Source organism: Acipenser ruthenus, chromosome 58 (genome assembly GCF_902713425.1).
Source record: "Acipenser ruthenus chromosome 58, fAciRut3.2 maternal haplotype, whole genome shotgun sequence".
Lineage (NCBI taxonomy): Eukaryota > Metazoa > Chordata > Actinopteri > Acipenseriformes > Acipenseridae > Acipenser > Acipenser ruthenus.
Window position 1 is genome coordinate 3,009,783 of NC_081246.1, and position 13,708 is coordinate 3,023,490.

The 13,708-nt window shown below is 38.9% G+C and overlaps 2 protein-coding genes across 2 annotated transcripts in view; one reads left to right on the top strand and one right to left on the bottom strand.

Moving 5' to 3' along the window:
* The window catches only part of LOC117971126 (zinc finger protein 300-like), a 199,828-nt gene that overhangs the window by 83,765 nt on the left and 102,355 nt on the right, over positions 1–13,708 (bottom strand). The window lies entirely within an intron of this gene.
* Positions 3,338–11,444, top strand: LOC117967223 (zinc finger and SCAN domain-containing protein 2-like). The gene is made up of 3 exons (XM_059018109.1): positions 3,338–4,123; positions 6,442–6,762; positions 7,350–11,444. Exons 1-3 carry the CDS (start codon positions 3,796–3,798, stop codon positions 7,793–7,795), a joined length of 1,095 nt encoding a protein of 364 aa, XP_058874092.1. The 5' UTR covers positions 3,338–3,795; the 3' UTR covers positions 7,796–11,444.

Consider the following 13,708-nt stretch of genomic DNA (forward strand, 5'->3'; position numbering starts at 1 on the left):
ATGGGAGGTGGAGTTGAAACGCTGGCACAGGCAAAAAATCCATACAGAAGAAAGTAAATAAACAGGATGAGTCTGAATCAGACACCAACACCAATAAAAGGGGTCATGTGACATTATCAGCAATGGTAACGCACAGAGGACACATACAGCAAGCTGTACAAAAACTACAAATAAAAGGTGCCACACAGGGCGAGCGCTAGCCTTTCTGAACGAGGCGTCCTGCTCCAGGAACCGACTACACTACATAACCCTCACTATACATCACATGGGATCACTATCCCCTAAACTAACCTACTGATGAGCAGGTATTCACTCCAGCTGCTTAAAACAAACTTGGATTAGACACATTTCCTAATGGTATGAACTTTCTACAAGGTCCCTGTGGCAGGATAGCATCAGGAACGAGACTTGGAGACAAGAAAAGCTGCAGTTGAAGCGCTGTTGTGCACGTTTATTAAAGAAACACAAATAAAACTGGAACAAACAAACTGGGCACAAGGCCAAAATAAAAGATTTAAACAAAACAATACTGACCACAAACACTAATGTCAGGCTGGGCATTCGCCTTCCCTGACCAACACGCAATACAACACGTACCTTCTCCCAGACGAAGGATTTCTCCTGAAATAAATGCTGCCACTTCCCAGTTTAGCACTCAATTACCTAACTGGGGAAAGGCCATGCCTGTGATTGCTGGCAGCGACAAATTTAACCCCATCCCAGCCAACCTTACATTCTCACACACATTATTTACATTAAGGGATTTCGTCCTGCCACAGTCCTGGACAAATTTAGCAGCCACTTAGTGTAAATTACTTCTTATACAAATTCACTTAACGCAAATGTCTTGTTAGTACGAATTATTTTGAGTAAAACTAATCAGCTGTTTGAACAGTTGAGTGTAAAGGATATTGGTAAATGTATTAACTTGCATCCAGATGAATGCCTTTGTACTGTATTTTAGTGCTGTTTGGGGACTTTAGATCCTATGATGCATTTAGAGTTGTCATAGTGCTCACTCAAAAACATGCCCTATTCTTGCAGAAAGTGGTGGCTAATTCTCCGCCTACAAGAAAAAGAAAGATTTTGCTGCAGATTTCAAAGCATTCCAGCAAACACTTTGTCAACCATTCTGAAAATAAAAAAACAGGATACAGTTAGACAATTTGCTCAATACCTGATGTTGCCTTGCTTTTGTGGCTTAAAAATGCCCCTTTTTAAAGTAAAAAGGAAGTTAGAAAGGCAGAGATATAAATAAACATTGCTAAGGGGGCTAAAACCAATTCCAAAATGTTTTTCCAATATTATAACAGCAAGAGAACATTCAAAGAGGAGGTTAAATGTCAAAGAGATACAAATGGCAAAATCATAGATGAAGAAAAAAAAAATAGCAAATATATTAAATGATTACTTTTCACAGGTTTTTACAAAGGAGGACACGGACAACATGCCCGACATGTCGACCTGTTCCTATCCAGTTTTAAATAACTTTCGCATAACAGAGGCAGAAGTGTTAAAGGGACTAGGAGCTCTTAAAATAAACAAATCCCCTGGGCCGGATGAGATCCTCCCAATTGTACTCAAAGAAATGAAAGAAGTTATTTACAAACCGCTAACCAAGATCATGCAACAGTCTCTTGACACAGGGGTTGTACCGACAGACTGGAAAATAGCAAACGTAATACCGATCCACAAAAAGGGAGACAAAACTGAACCAGGTAACTACAGACCAATAAGCCTGACTTCTATTATATGGAAACTTATGGAAACTATAACAAGATCCAAAATGGAAAATTACCTATATGGTAACAGTATCCTGGGAGACAGTCAGCATGGTTTTAGGAAAGGGAGATCGTGTCTAACTAACCTGCTTGATTTTTTTGAGGATGCAACATTGACAATGGATAATTGCAAAGCATATGACATGGTTTATTTAGATTTCCAGAAAGCTTTTGACAAAGTCCCAAGACTGAACAGATTAAATTCTTTGAGCCTGTCTGCATACGACATGCCTTTTTAATCCAGGATAATTCTGGTTGCTCTTCTTTACACTCTTTCTAGAGCAGCAATGTCCTTTTTGTAACGAGGTGACCAGAACTGAACACAATATTCTAGATGAACTCTTACTTATGCATTGTAAAGTTTTGACATTACTTCCCTTGATTAAAAAATTCAACACTTTTCACAATGTATCCAAGCAATATATCTGAGCTGAGTGCAGCCGTCTCATTGAGGTTTAGCATTTGTTATTTGACGTGACGTGGTCCTGGATCGGACAGAGATCTTGTTTATTATCAAGTGATACATTTGTTAATAATTGTTATCTCTGTCTCCTTCTTCACTGTCAGAAATAATAAGGGTCATCACAAGCTGCTATTATTATTATTATTATTATTATTATTATTATTATTATTATTATTATTATTATTATTATTTTATTTTGTATAGCGCTGGGGGCGTTTCTGTACAATATTTGCCAGAAGCCCCGCCGACTATTGAGACCCAGCGTTTATTATGTAACATCACTAACATCTTCAAATACTTCACATGCAATCATGGAGAAGCCACTAACATACACCCTTACAGCATTAACAGAACTAAATTGCAACATTCCCGCAACATCGTTAAAAGGTTGTGTCAGTGGGTATTAAGTAACAGTTTTATAACAATGCCACTGTATTGCACACCCCCAAAGTATGAAGCAACAGTAAACAAGGATATGCAAAACGTTACAAAATGAAGAAGCAGAAGAACGAATCTGCATTGAAAAACTGAACTGCATCCAGCAGTTCATTATTATACAATGCACGTCTACTTACAAAAGACCCGGCGATTATTGGAAGTTTTACAGTGACATAAATTATTATTATTATTATTATTATTATTATTATTATTATTATTATTTGAAAGACACGTTTAAAAAAGCTTGCTTTTTAAAATATTCCATGCTCGGATTCCCTGATCACACTTGGTAGAGCGTGAAGAATGTAAGGCAAATTTTCATTGGATCGTTTAATACACGTACTATTTTCTTTAAATTCGTTGGCTCTTATTTCATTTCTAAAGAACCGAGTGCCCCAAATTGTATACGCTATAACAGCACACATTTTTGACCCAGATGGCCTTCCATACTCGCAGCAATTTTGGAATACAAAACTCATTGAGCACGCGCAGTAAAAAGCAGAGGGACGAAGCTGTCGCCATTTAGGACCCAAAACAGGACATTATAAACTAAAACACAACGCAGTCAGAGCCAACATGGAGAACACTGGTATCCAGTTTCATAACCGCCTCTTCTCATCGTGATGCAGACATGCTTCGACAGGGAGGTCAGCCAATCACTTTCACAAGCTGAGTTCAGAGAGTTTCTGCAGCCAATAATATGCGAAGATTACAACCAGACACGCCCACTACTGTTGACGCTTTCATTTCGTTCCAGGAAATTGAAACGTTTGTTTTGTTTCTGCTGGAGAGAGAGGCAGCTGTAGCTGCTGCTGATTTTACAGCATTTTATCATCTGCTGTTGAGTAAGGTTGGGTTAAAATGTTTTTTGTTAGTTTATTACCTGCATTGAGTTCTGAAACAGAGTCCCTTTTCTGTTTTATTTAAGAACTCAGACAGACTGGAGCGCGAAAGTTACTCCTTGGAAAAGTAAAACGAGTCTGCTGTTTGTTTTCTTTCATTATCGCATCGGAAGAAGTGCTGATTTTATATGAATGGGAATTCTTAAACAAATAATACATTAAAATCAAACAGGATTCCGCTACTCGAGTCTCAAGCTAACAGTCAGTGAAGATGGACGTCAGCGTCTCCGTGTCGTTCTTTCAAGACGAGCTCGCCTCTACCATCGAGCACGCAGTGAAAGCGGCTGTAGACACCGTCTTGTGCCAAATCACAAAAGTTGTCGGCGGCAAATTCACTGAATTCCAAATGGAAATGGCTGGAAAGGAGAAAGAGAATGAAAGTCTGAAGCTGAGATTGGAAATATCAGAGAGCGAGTTGAAAGCGGTGCGGGAATGCATGAACGCTGCAGATGCAGACATTAAACAACCTCTCAGAAACATGAACCCCGACTGCAATGAACAAGACTTTCAGAGGAATGAGAACCAGGGATTATTTCAAGGTAAGATTGATCTTCTTGATAGTATTGCTTGTTCATTCCAACTCCTTTTTAATGCATTTTGTCAATTTTATTGGCGAGGTCTTGGTTAGGCGCTTTATTTAAAGACACTTTTAAAGTGCCTATTTTCTTGAATACATGTTCGACCATGGAGTTTGCACAAACGTTTTAAAAAAAAAAAAAAAAAAAGTGACATACAGATGCAATATTTACAGTATTTTCCATCATGTCTTTGCATGTTAACCATTCTTTTTCCAGTTAGTTTGATAGTGACAGAATTAGTTTTATGGGTTACAGTTAGATTAAGGGGTAGGGGTAAGATTTAGATTTAGGAATTAAGTTTAGGGGTTAGGTGTAAAAATAAAAAAAAATAAAAAATAGTGTGATATCTTGTAACAATTGTAAGTCCCCCTGGATAAGGGCGTCTGCTAAGAAATAAATAATAATAATAATTTAAAAAATGTGGCGTGTCATGTTATCTATCTAGGTATAAAGTAAATTCATGTTTAATTTATTTTTATCTTCAGAAGATCTATCGTACCATTCAATGCATACCGTTTTCACTGTTTAACAAATATTTGAATATTTAATGAAATGTGTTTTTAGCAATAAATAAATACAAAAAAACTAAATTGTTAGTTCTAATGTATGTTTGTGTGTGGTTGAAATCACTCTTTGACAGACGCTTACTCGCTTCAAAAGCGTAGTTCCTATCATACTGTAACTGTAAGCAAGTACTTATGTACTAATAATAATAATATGTGTTTTTTGGCTCTTAAACTGAATGTTACCATGATAAAATTGCAGTGATTTTGCAGTTGTCCAATAGTTATCCTGTGCATTTATCATGTTTTAATATGCTGTACCATACCTCACTGCTTCAATATGCAGCATTAAGTTTTCAATGCATTTCTCTATGGTAACGTTTATAAGAGCTGTACTAACTGTTATTGTGATTGGGGTTCAGTAAATATTCATTCAGCAGAGGTGAGCAACACTGCAGATGAAACGTGATTGTATTTATTTTGCATGGATGTTTGTTGTAAATGCATGATAACACGCTAATTTGATTGGCATACAATATGTGTAATACATTTATCAACAAAAATAATGAATACGTTTTAGTATTGATATATAGACTATGTGAGGCTGTGTGGTCCAGTGGTTAAAGAATAGGGCTTGTAACCAGGAGGTCCCCGGTTCAAATCCCACCTCAGCCACTGACTCATTGTATGACCCTGAGCAAGACACTTAACCTCCTTGTGCGCCGTCTTTCAGGTGAGACGTAATTGTAAGTGACTCTGCAGCTGATGCCTAGTTCACACACCCTAGTCTCTGTAAGTCGCCTTGGATAAAGGCGTCTGCTAAATAAACAAATAATACAACTTAAAAAATAATGGAGATAATTTCCACTCAACTGTACAGTAATCGGTTGTGTATCTCCCCGTCGCATATCCACCCTAACCATTTATCCACTGTGCTCAAGCTCTTCAGCAACATCCGTTTGTTGTTGAACAGAGAAGATTAGTTCAGAGATTGTAGATCTTCCAAAGTTTTCGTACACTGTGTTGTGTGTGCTCCGTGCGCTACCATTGCTGGTTGTGTCAAATGATCTGTTCAGTGTGTTGATATGTAAATAAATCCTGTTTACCTGCGGGGCATATCAACTTGAACCTCCGTCTCGATCTCCTGCCTGTCACTCAGCAGTGAATGCAAGCACCCACACGGCAGACGGCTACTCTGTCACAAGCATTAATACCCTGCATCTTTCTAAACAAGGGGTTTAGGGGAGCTCCCTAATAAAAGCTGAATCTCAAAACAATAATTATGTGAACATAGTAATTGTTACAGCTGTGTATAATGATATTTAAAACAGGATTCATTTATCTGACTTTTTACGCAGTCGGATATATAATAATAATAATAATAATAATAATAATAATAATATGCAATGGATTACTGTATTGAGAGCGGGTCATACAAACTCCTGTAAAATTAGTATAAAAAGATAAAACATTTTAACATTGCACATGAAAATAAATCGCATGGTAAATGCATGATTAGTCACATATATACGTGCATTTATTAATTATATTTTAAATACTTTTGAAGCACAGTTGGATCCAACCGCATTCCCATCTCGGAGTACTGTAACTGGACGCACTATTGGTTTAAAAATAAGTAAATGCCTAAAAACATTTTTTAAATTGTTCCACCGGAATGACCCAATAACATCTCTGTAGAATTGTAGGGGCTGGCTTTGTAGAGGAACCTGGCTCATAAGTGAGAGTCATAATTGTGTACAATTTTCTTTCACACAGATCCCAAAGAGAGGCATGCTATGTCTAAATTTGAAGCACAGAAGAGGCCAAGGATAGAAGCAGTTTACGCACAAGAGGAGTCCTTTGACCAGGAGTGGTGTTCAAGTCTAAAGCAGGGTACAGAGCTGACATGTGTTAAAGATGAAGAGGTCCCTCGACTGGAATGTGTTCCTATTAAAGAGGAATTCATAGAACAGGAATGTGCCCCCATCGCAGAGGAAGTTCCTACTGAAATTAATGTCTTTACACTTGAGGAGAACAACCAGCTGGGATCCAGTCTGTATGATGATTGTCCTCCTGAATGTGAACTGGGATTTAGAGGTAATTCTACAAAACAAGCAACATCGAGCTGCCTGTTAACCTTGCAGAAATGAGTTACTAAACTGTAGAAGAGTGCTGAAGATTGACATGTTTGGTAATTCCAGTTCAATTTAACATAACCACTATGTCAATAGCCTTTAAGCCTCTCTGTAGCGTCTGCTAAATAAAAACAAAAAAATATTATTATTATTATTATTATTATTATTATTATTATTATTATTATTATTTTACTCCTTCTCTCTCCCATTCTCCACTCACCGAACACCCAACCCCGAGTGAGTGAAACGTGCATCTATATATACTGTTGTGCCGGGATTCAATTACTAATTAATTATTAACTTTGAATCCCAGCACGTGAACTAATTTGTGCAATCTCGTGCTCACATACTATTGCATACGTTAAATGCACGTGAATGTTTGTGCATAAAAGGAGGCTGGTATTAACAGGAGTGATATTAAGCAGGTTTGACTGTATTCTCATCAGAGTTCACTCTATTGTGTTCATGGTTATGAGGGGAAGCCCTGCAGAAGAGCTAATGTGTTAGCATGCTCTAAAATAACCTTTGTCTCCTCTTTTTTTCCTCTAGCTGCTAAAGAGAATCACACAGGTGGGACTCCATTTCCCTGTGCTTATTGTGGGAAGAGTTTCAGTCGTTCATCACAGCTTAAAATCCACCAGCGCGTTCACACAGGAGATAAACCTTATCACTGCAATGAGTGTGGGAGGAGTTTCACGCAGTTACAAAATCTTAAAAGACACCAGCGCAGCCACACAGGAGAGAAACCTTATTGTTGTACTCAGTGTGGGAGGAGTTTTGCTGTGTTACAAAATCTTAAAAGACACCAGCGTGTTCATACAGGAGAGAAGCCTTATCACTGCACTGAGTGTGGGAAGAGATTCACACAGTTAGGACATCTTCAGTCACACCAGCACATTCACACAGGAGAGAAACCTTATCACTGTGCTACATGTGAGAAGAGTTTCACATATTTAATTTCCTTGAAAACTCACCAGCGGACTCACAAAAAATAAATCTTATCAATGCAGTGAATGTCTGAAGAGTTTCAGCCACTTATAAGCCCTTACAAGACACCATGAAATTCACAGAAGAGTGAAGCCCTATCCCTGCACTGAATGTAGGAAGATGTTCGGTCAGTTACAGGGTCTTGAAGGACACAAAAAAATTCACAGAATTTCAGCCACTTGAGGACACCTAAAAATCAGAAGAATAGATTTGACTAAAATGCAAAAACATTTACTGAAAATATACAGTTTCAGAATGGAAATCAAAAAACTTGAAAAAACCTGAGAATGAATGCCAAAGGTGCATACCTTGAAAATGTCCCTATAACAGGGAAGTGTTACATGCATTACACTGAATAATAATGAGGCAGACACAGAGCATGGGGTGTTCACACGCCACACAGGCTTGCACATTTAATTCAACACAGGGGCTGCCACTAAGGTACCAGCAATGGGCAGCAGTGTGGAGTAGTGGTTAGGGCTCTGGACTCTTGACCGGAGGGTCGTGGGTTCAATCCCCAGTGGGGGACACTGCTGTTGTACCCTTGAGCAAGGTACTTTACCTAGATTGCTTCAGTAAAAACCCAACTGTATAAATGGGTAATTGTATGTAAAAATAATGCGATATCTTGTAACAATTGTAAGTCGCCCTGGATAAGGGCGTCAGCTAAGAAATAAATAATAATAATAATAATTTAATAAAGAAAACGCTGGGTTATGATCATAACCATGGTTCCCTGAAATAGAAATGTAACCATTAACGAATCGGTATTTACCTGTAAAGATCCCGAAACCTGAATAGAATTCCAAAGCGGCACGCAAGCGGCTGTGTCGCTGCCGTGCTCGCCCCCGAGAGCAGAAGAGGACTGCAGATACAGGTGCCAGCATCCTTCAGACATGCTGCAGTCATGGACACAGCGACCTTGAAGGTTAATGGTTACATTTCTATTTCAGGGAACCAGGGTTATGATAACAAGCCAACGTTCCCGATCAAATATGAAATGTAACCATTACCGAATGGGTGAGTGTACCAAAGCTGTCGTAAGGGCAATAATGCAGCTGACCCCAAACACTTTCGTTCCAAAGCCAGGGTTTTGGGGATTCATGACATTCAGTCGATAGAATCTTGTAAAGGTATGGGGAGTAGCCCAAACCACTGCATTACGAATCTCATTGACAGACCCTGGAACAAAGCCCACGAAGTTGCCATGCCCCTGATTGAATGGCCAGCGAGCTTTTCTGGCAGCGTTTTTACTGAGCCCAGCAGCTGTGCTTGTCTGTGCAAAAGACAGAAAAACACTCAAGAAAATATTCTCACAAAAAACAGTAGTAAACAATTACAGTTCAGAAAAAATCATTCCAAATGTATTTACTGATTTATTTCCAGCTGGAGTTTTTAGCAGTCTGTAGGAGAGCACAAGTCAGCCGACTTAAGCTGCTTGATCCCTGGAAGGGGCAGCAGAAGCCACCGGCTCCACGCGGGGCACAAGACTGCTGCGGGAAATAACAAGCAACAGAGTGTGTGCAAAAATTACGTGTAATTAGTAAACAAAAAATGCAGCATTTCAAAAATAATTATTGCGTTAGTAGCTAAATATATGCAGGTAGAAGTAACCGGTACTTGCTCTCCCATCAGGATCTCTGAAAGGAAAATGATACTGATACCTGCGTCTGTCTGAGAGTGTAAACTATAGCCAATGTTTGTCTTTTCTACCAGAGCACTCGAATAAGGAGGTACCAAACCATTACAAAACTTTAAACACAAAACAATACCAATAAAAAGCCTCTGGTTCATAGGTGAGAGCCAGCCTAATTGTATGTACATATGAAAAAATGTATTGAAACCTATGACTGTAATAAAAAATAAGTGCCAAAAAGTAATGCAAGTGCAGAAGTGTGCAGTACAGGTGGGCTGCATTACTGCAAATTGTTTCCAGTGAAGAACTCTGATATGCATCTTGGTCTGTGTTTACAAGTATGGACTGCAAAAAATCTCAATTTTGAGACGATGCACCAAGGTTACGATATGATACGTACCACGATACCATACGTATCACGATACTAATGAAAAACTAATCTCTACTTGACAGACTTGAAAATAATCACAATTTCAATTCTATAGTGTGACAGAAAGACAGTGATTCTTGGTGGTAAATCTCCCTCCCGACCTGTGACAGCGCTAAGTCACGGGAACAGAGTACCCTGGACTGTTTGGCCTGACACTTCATTCCCAGGTGTAACAGGGCGAGGAGCCCTGTACATGATTATTTCTCCACCCATGTGCGATTTATTATTTTGTATTTGTTTTGTTTTATTATTATTATTATTATTATTATTATTATTATTATTATTATTATTATTATTATTTGTAAATGTGACGGCAAAGAGCTGTATGTTTTGTATTGTTTTGCAGTGTGGATGGGAAGCCTCATCCACATTAAAAGCCTCGTGCAGAAGGAGACCATCTCCCGAGTTAATTAATTGTTCCTAACTGGGAGATGGTCACCTGCATATAAGCCTGCAGCTCTCTGCACTCTGGGTGGGTGTTCAGAGGAGTGAACGAGAGCGGAGGAGACCAGAGAAATCAAATTAAAAATAAATCTAGGAACAGTGAAGGCGATGTGCCCAGCCTGACCTGGATCATTTTTTTTTTGTTATTGTGTTAGTGATAATTGTTTTGCGTAACCTTTTTGTTTTGCTCTGTGAGCAAGTGTTTTTGTTTGAATATTTTTATTTTATTTCTGTTTAAATAAACGGCGCCGCAGCATCTTTTGCCCTGCAGTACGTACTTGTTTGTTTTCTTCCTGCATCTGGCCTGACGTCACCACTCAGTCAACCCTTTTACACTAGGATTAAAAGGAAGTCGGTCATTTAGAAAGGGGGCGGAGCTTCAGTGCATTAACTCATCGACCCAGAAGGGAAATGATGTGGCAGCTGCGGATTGGAGGAGCAGCTGCAATCGTTTACCAAGGGGTCATGAGTGACGGTATAAGTAGGGGACGAAGCGACGTGATCTGTTCCTTCATTTTGGTTACAGAAAACAACCTGGACCTGAGTTTTGTGTAACTGTATCGTGAGTGTTTGTTTCTTTGTCTCTAATTGTGTCTTGTTATTAGTAGATGGCTAACACATCCCGGAGCTGTCGCCAAGGACCAGCACAAACCAGGAACAGCACTGCACTTGTATCACAGATAACTGTATCTGCACCACGAGCACTAATTCACTCACTAACGGACTTGTGTATGTGTTTTGTGTTTCGTTTGGGTGTATAAAGAATGGGGACAAACCCGGGGATTACAATTTAAGTAACACACGCCACTGTATTACTTAGCATCATTTATTGTTTACAGTTTGTTTTGCCATCAGGCACTGGACATACAAACCCATTAAACAACTTTGCACCTGGATTGATCATCTGCACCTGCACACTGTTAACCACTTTGCCACATATAGACACAGATTCAGTTCAAAATAAATTATATTTATTTCCCATAAAGTAGTAAACCACTAGTTTGAATTTAAAGACAAAGCAGTATGTCAACTGTTCCTGGGATATCCATTTTAGCTGAATTAACCAAATCTCCTTACCACATTCCTGTGAAAGGAAAAAAAAATACTAAGCAATGTGTTTGATAACTATTAAAGTACAAACTTTGTTCATGTGTTTCTTTAGAAAAATCTAAATATGAAGTTTTTAAGTTGTGATGTCTAATCAATAACAATTTCAATATTTTTAAAAAGCGTTTTTGTTTGCATCATACATAACTAACTCAATAAATTATTATAAGACATTATTAATATTTGATTATTTTATTTTATTATTATACCATATATTTTATCAATAATTATTTGCATTTTTGAAGTTAAGGTTGAGTATATTATTGTATTTTGTATAATATTCTACACTGTGCTGTTTTTAAATGTGGTTAGAAATCATTTTAAATTATTAGATTAAAAATAATGATAAAATGAGTGTTAAATAAGTCATTTTCTTCAATATTAACACATTTCTTTAAAGAAAGTAACATATTCAATCAAATCTAAGTTTAAGGGTTATTCAACCAAATAAAAACATTATTAGGGTGCTGTGACAGAAACACAGTGATAGCAAGAACAGAGTACCTTGGACGGGCTGGCCCGACAGTTCTTTCCCAGGGGTCAAGGGAAGTCAGTCAGCTAGAAAGGGGGTGGAACTCTGGTGCATTAACTCATCAACCTGGAAGGGAAACGATGTGGCAGTCACAGATTGGAGGGGCGGCTGCACTTGTTTACCAAGGGGTCACGTGTGACGGCATAAAAGGAGACGGAGAGACGAAATCTGTTTCTTCGCCTTGGTTTAATGATAGAACCGGAAGGACCTGTGAGGAATACCTGTGATAAAGTATCGTGAGTGTTTTGTTTGTTTTGTTACTAATTATTGTTGTTTGGTATTAATAGACGGCTGACATGTTCCGGAGCTGTCGCCAAGGGCCAGCACAAACCCGGAACAGCACTGCACTACTGTCAAGTATAAACCTGTATCACCCACCACGAGCACTACTGCGCGCACCCAGGACTGGTGACCATGTTAGTATATTGTGTGAAGGATATGTGTGTTTATTGTTTGGGACTGCAACCCCGTTATTATTTACCCCATGCTCTACACGTTGCTGTGTATTGACAGGGATTATTATTTGGTCACCTGGAATTATAAAATAAAAGAAAGCACTTTCCAGCTGGATTACAAGTCTCTGTCTGTTCACTATGCACCGCATCACTCCTGCACCGGTACACTGCAAACCACTTTGCCACAGGGGCACTGAAAGGTGAGAAAATATAAAATAAAACTCCTAAGAAATGCGATATATTTTGTCATCTATAATAAATAGCTTTATAGGAAACAGGAAACGTTCTTTCTGCAAAAAAAAGTCAATTCTTATTGCCTATCCTGCCTCACACGACAGACTTTCTTCGTGTGTGTGTGTGAGTGTGTGTGTGTGTGTGTGTGTGTGTGTATATATATATATATATATATATATACACACAGTGCCTACAGTAAGTGTTACAACCTGAAATCTTGATGCATTTAAATGGGATTTTTCCCCTTTGATTTACACAACCTACTCAACACTTTCAATGTGTGAAAAAATGGGGGTTCACATGATTTCAGATTAAATACACCTGTCTCTGTAAGGTCCCACAGTTGGGTAGAGCATTCAAAGCAAAGATACTACCATGGAAACCAAGGAGCTTTCAAAACAACTCTGGGATAAAGTTGTGCAAAGGCATAGATCAGGTGATGGGTATAAAAATATTTCAAAGGCATTGAATATCCTTTGGAGCACAGTCAAATCGATCATTAAGAAGTGGAAGGTATACGGCACCACCCAGAATCTGCTTAGAGCAGGCTGTCCTCCCAAACTGAGCAGCCGGGTAAGAAGGTGGTCAGAGAAGCCACCAAGAGGCCAATGACAACTCTGAAAGACCTACAGCGTTCCATGGCTGAGATGGAAGAAACTGTCCATGTGTCAATAATAGCTCAGGTACTCCACAAATCTAGCCTGTATGGAAGAGTGGCAAGAAGGAAGCCATTTCTGAAAAAAGCCCATGTAAAATCTTGCTTGGAAATTGCAAAAAGGCATGTGGGAGACTCTGAAAAGATGTGGCAAAAGATTCTGTGGTCCGATGAAACAAAAATTGAACTATTTGGCCTAAATGCAAAGCGTTATGTCTGGCTCAAACCCAACACAGCACATCACCCAGGTAACACCGTCCCTCCTGTGAAGCATGGTGGTGGTAGCATCATGCTATGGGGATGCTTTTCATCGGCAGGGACTGGGAAGCTTGTCAGGATAGAGGGCAACATGGATGGAGCTAAATACATGCAAATCCTTGAGGAAAACCTGCTTCAGTCTGCAAAAGACCTAAGACTAGGATGGAGAT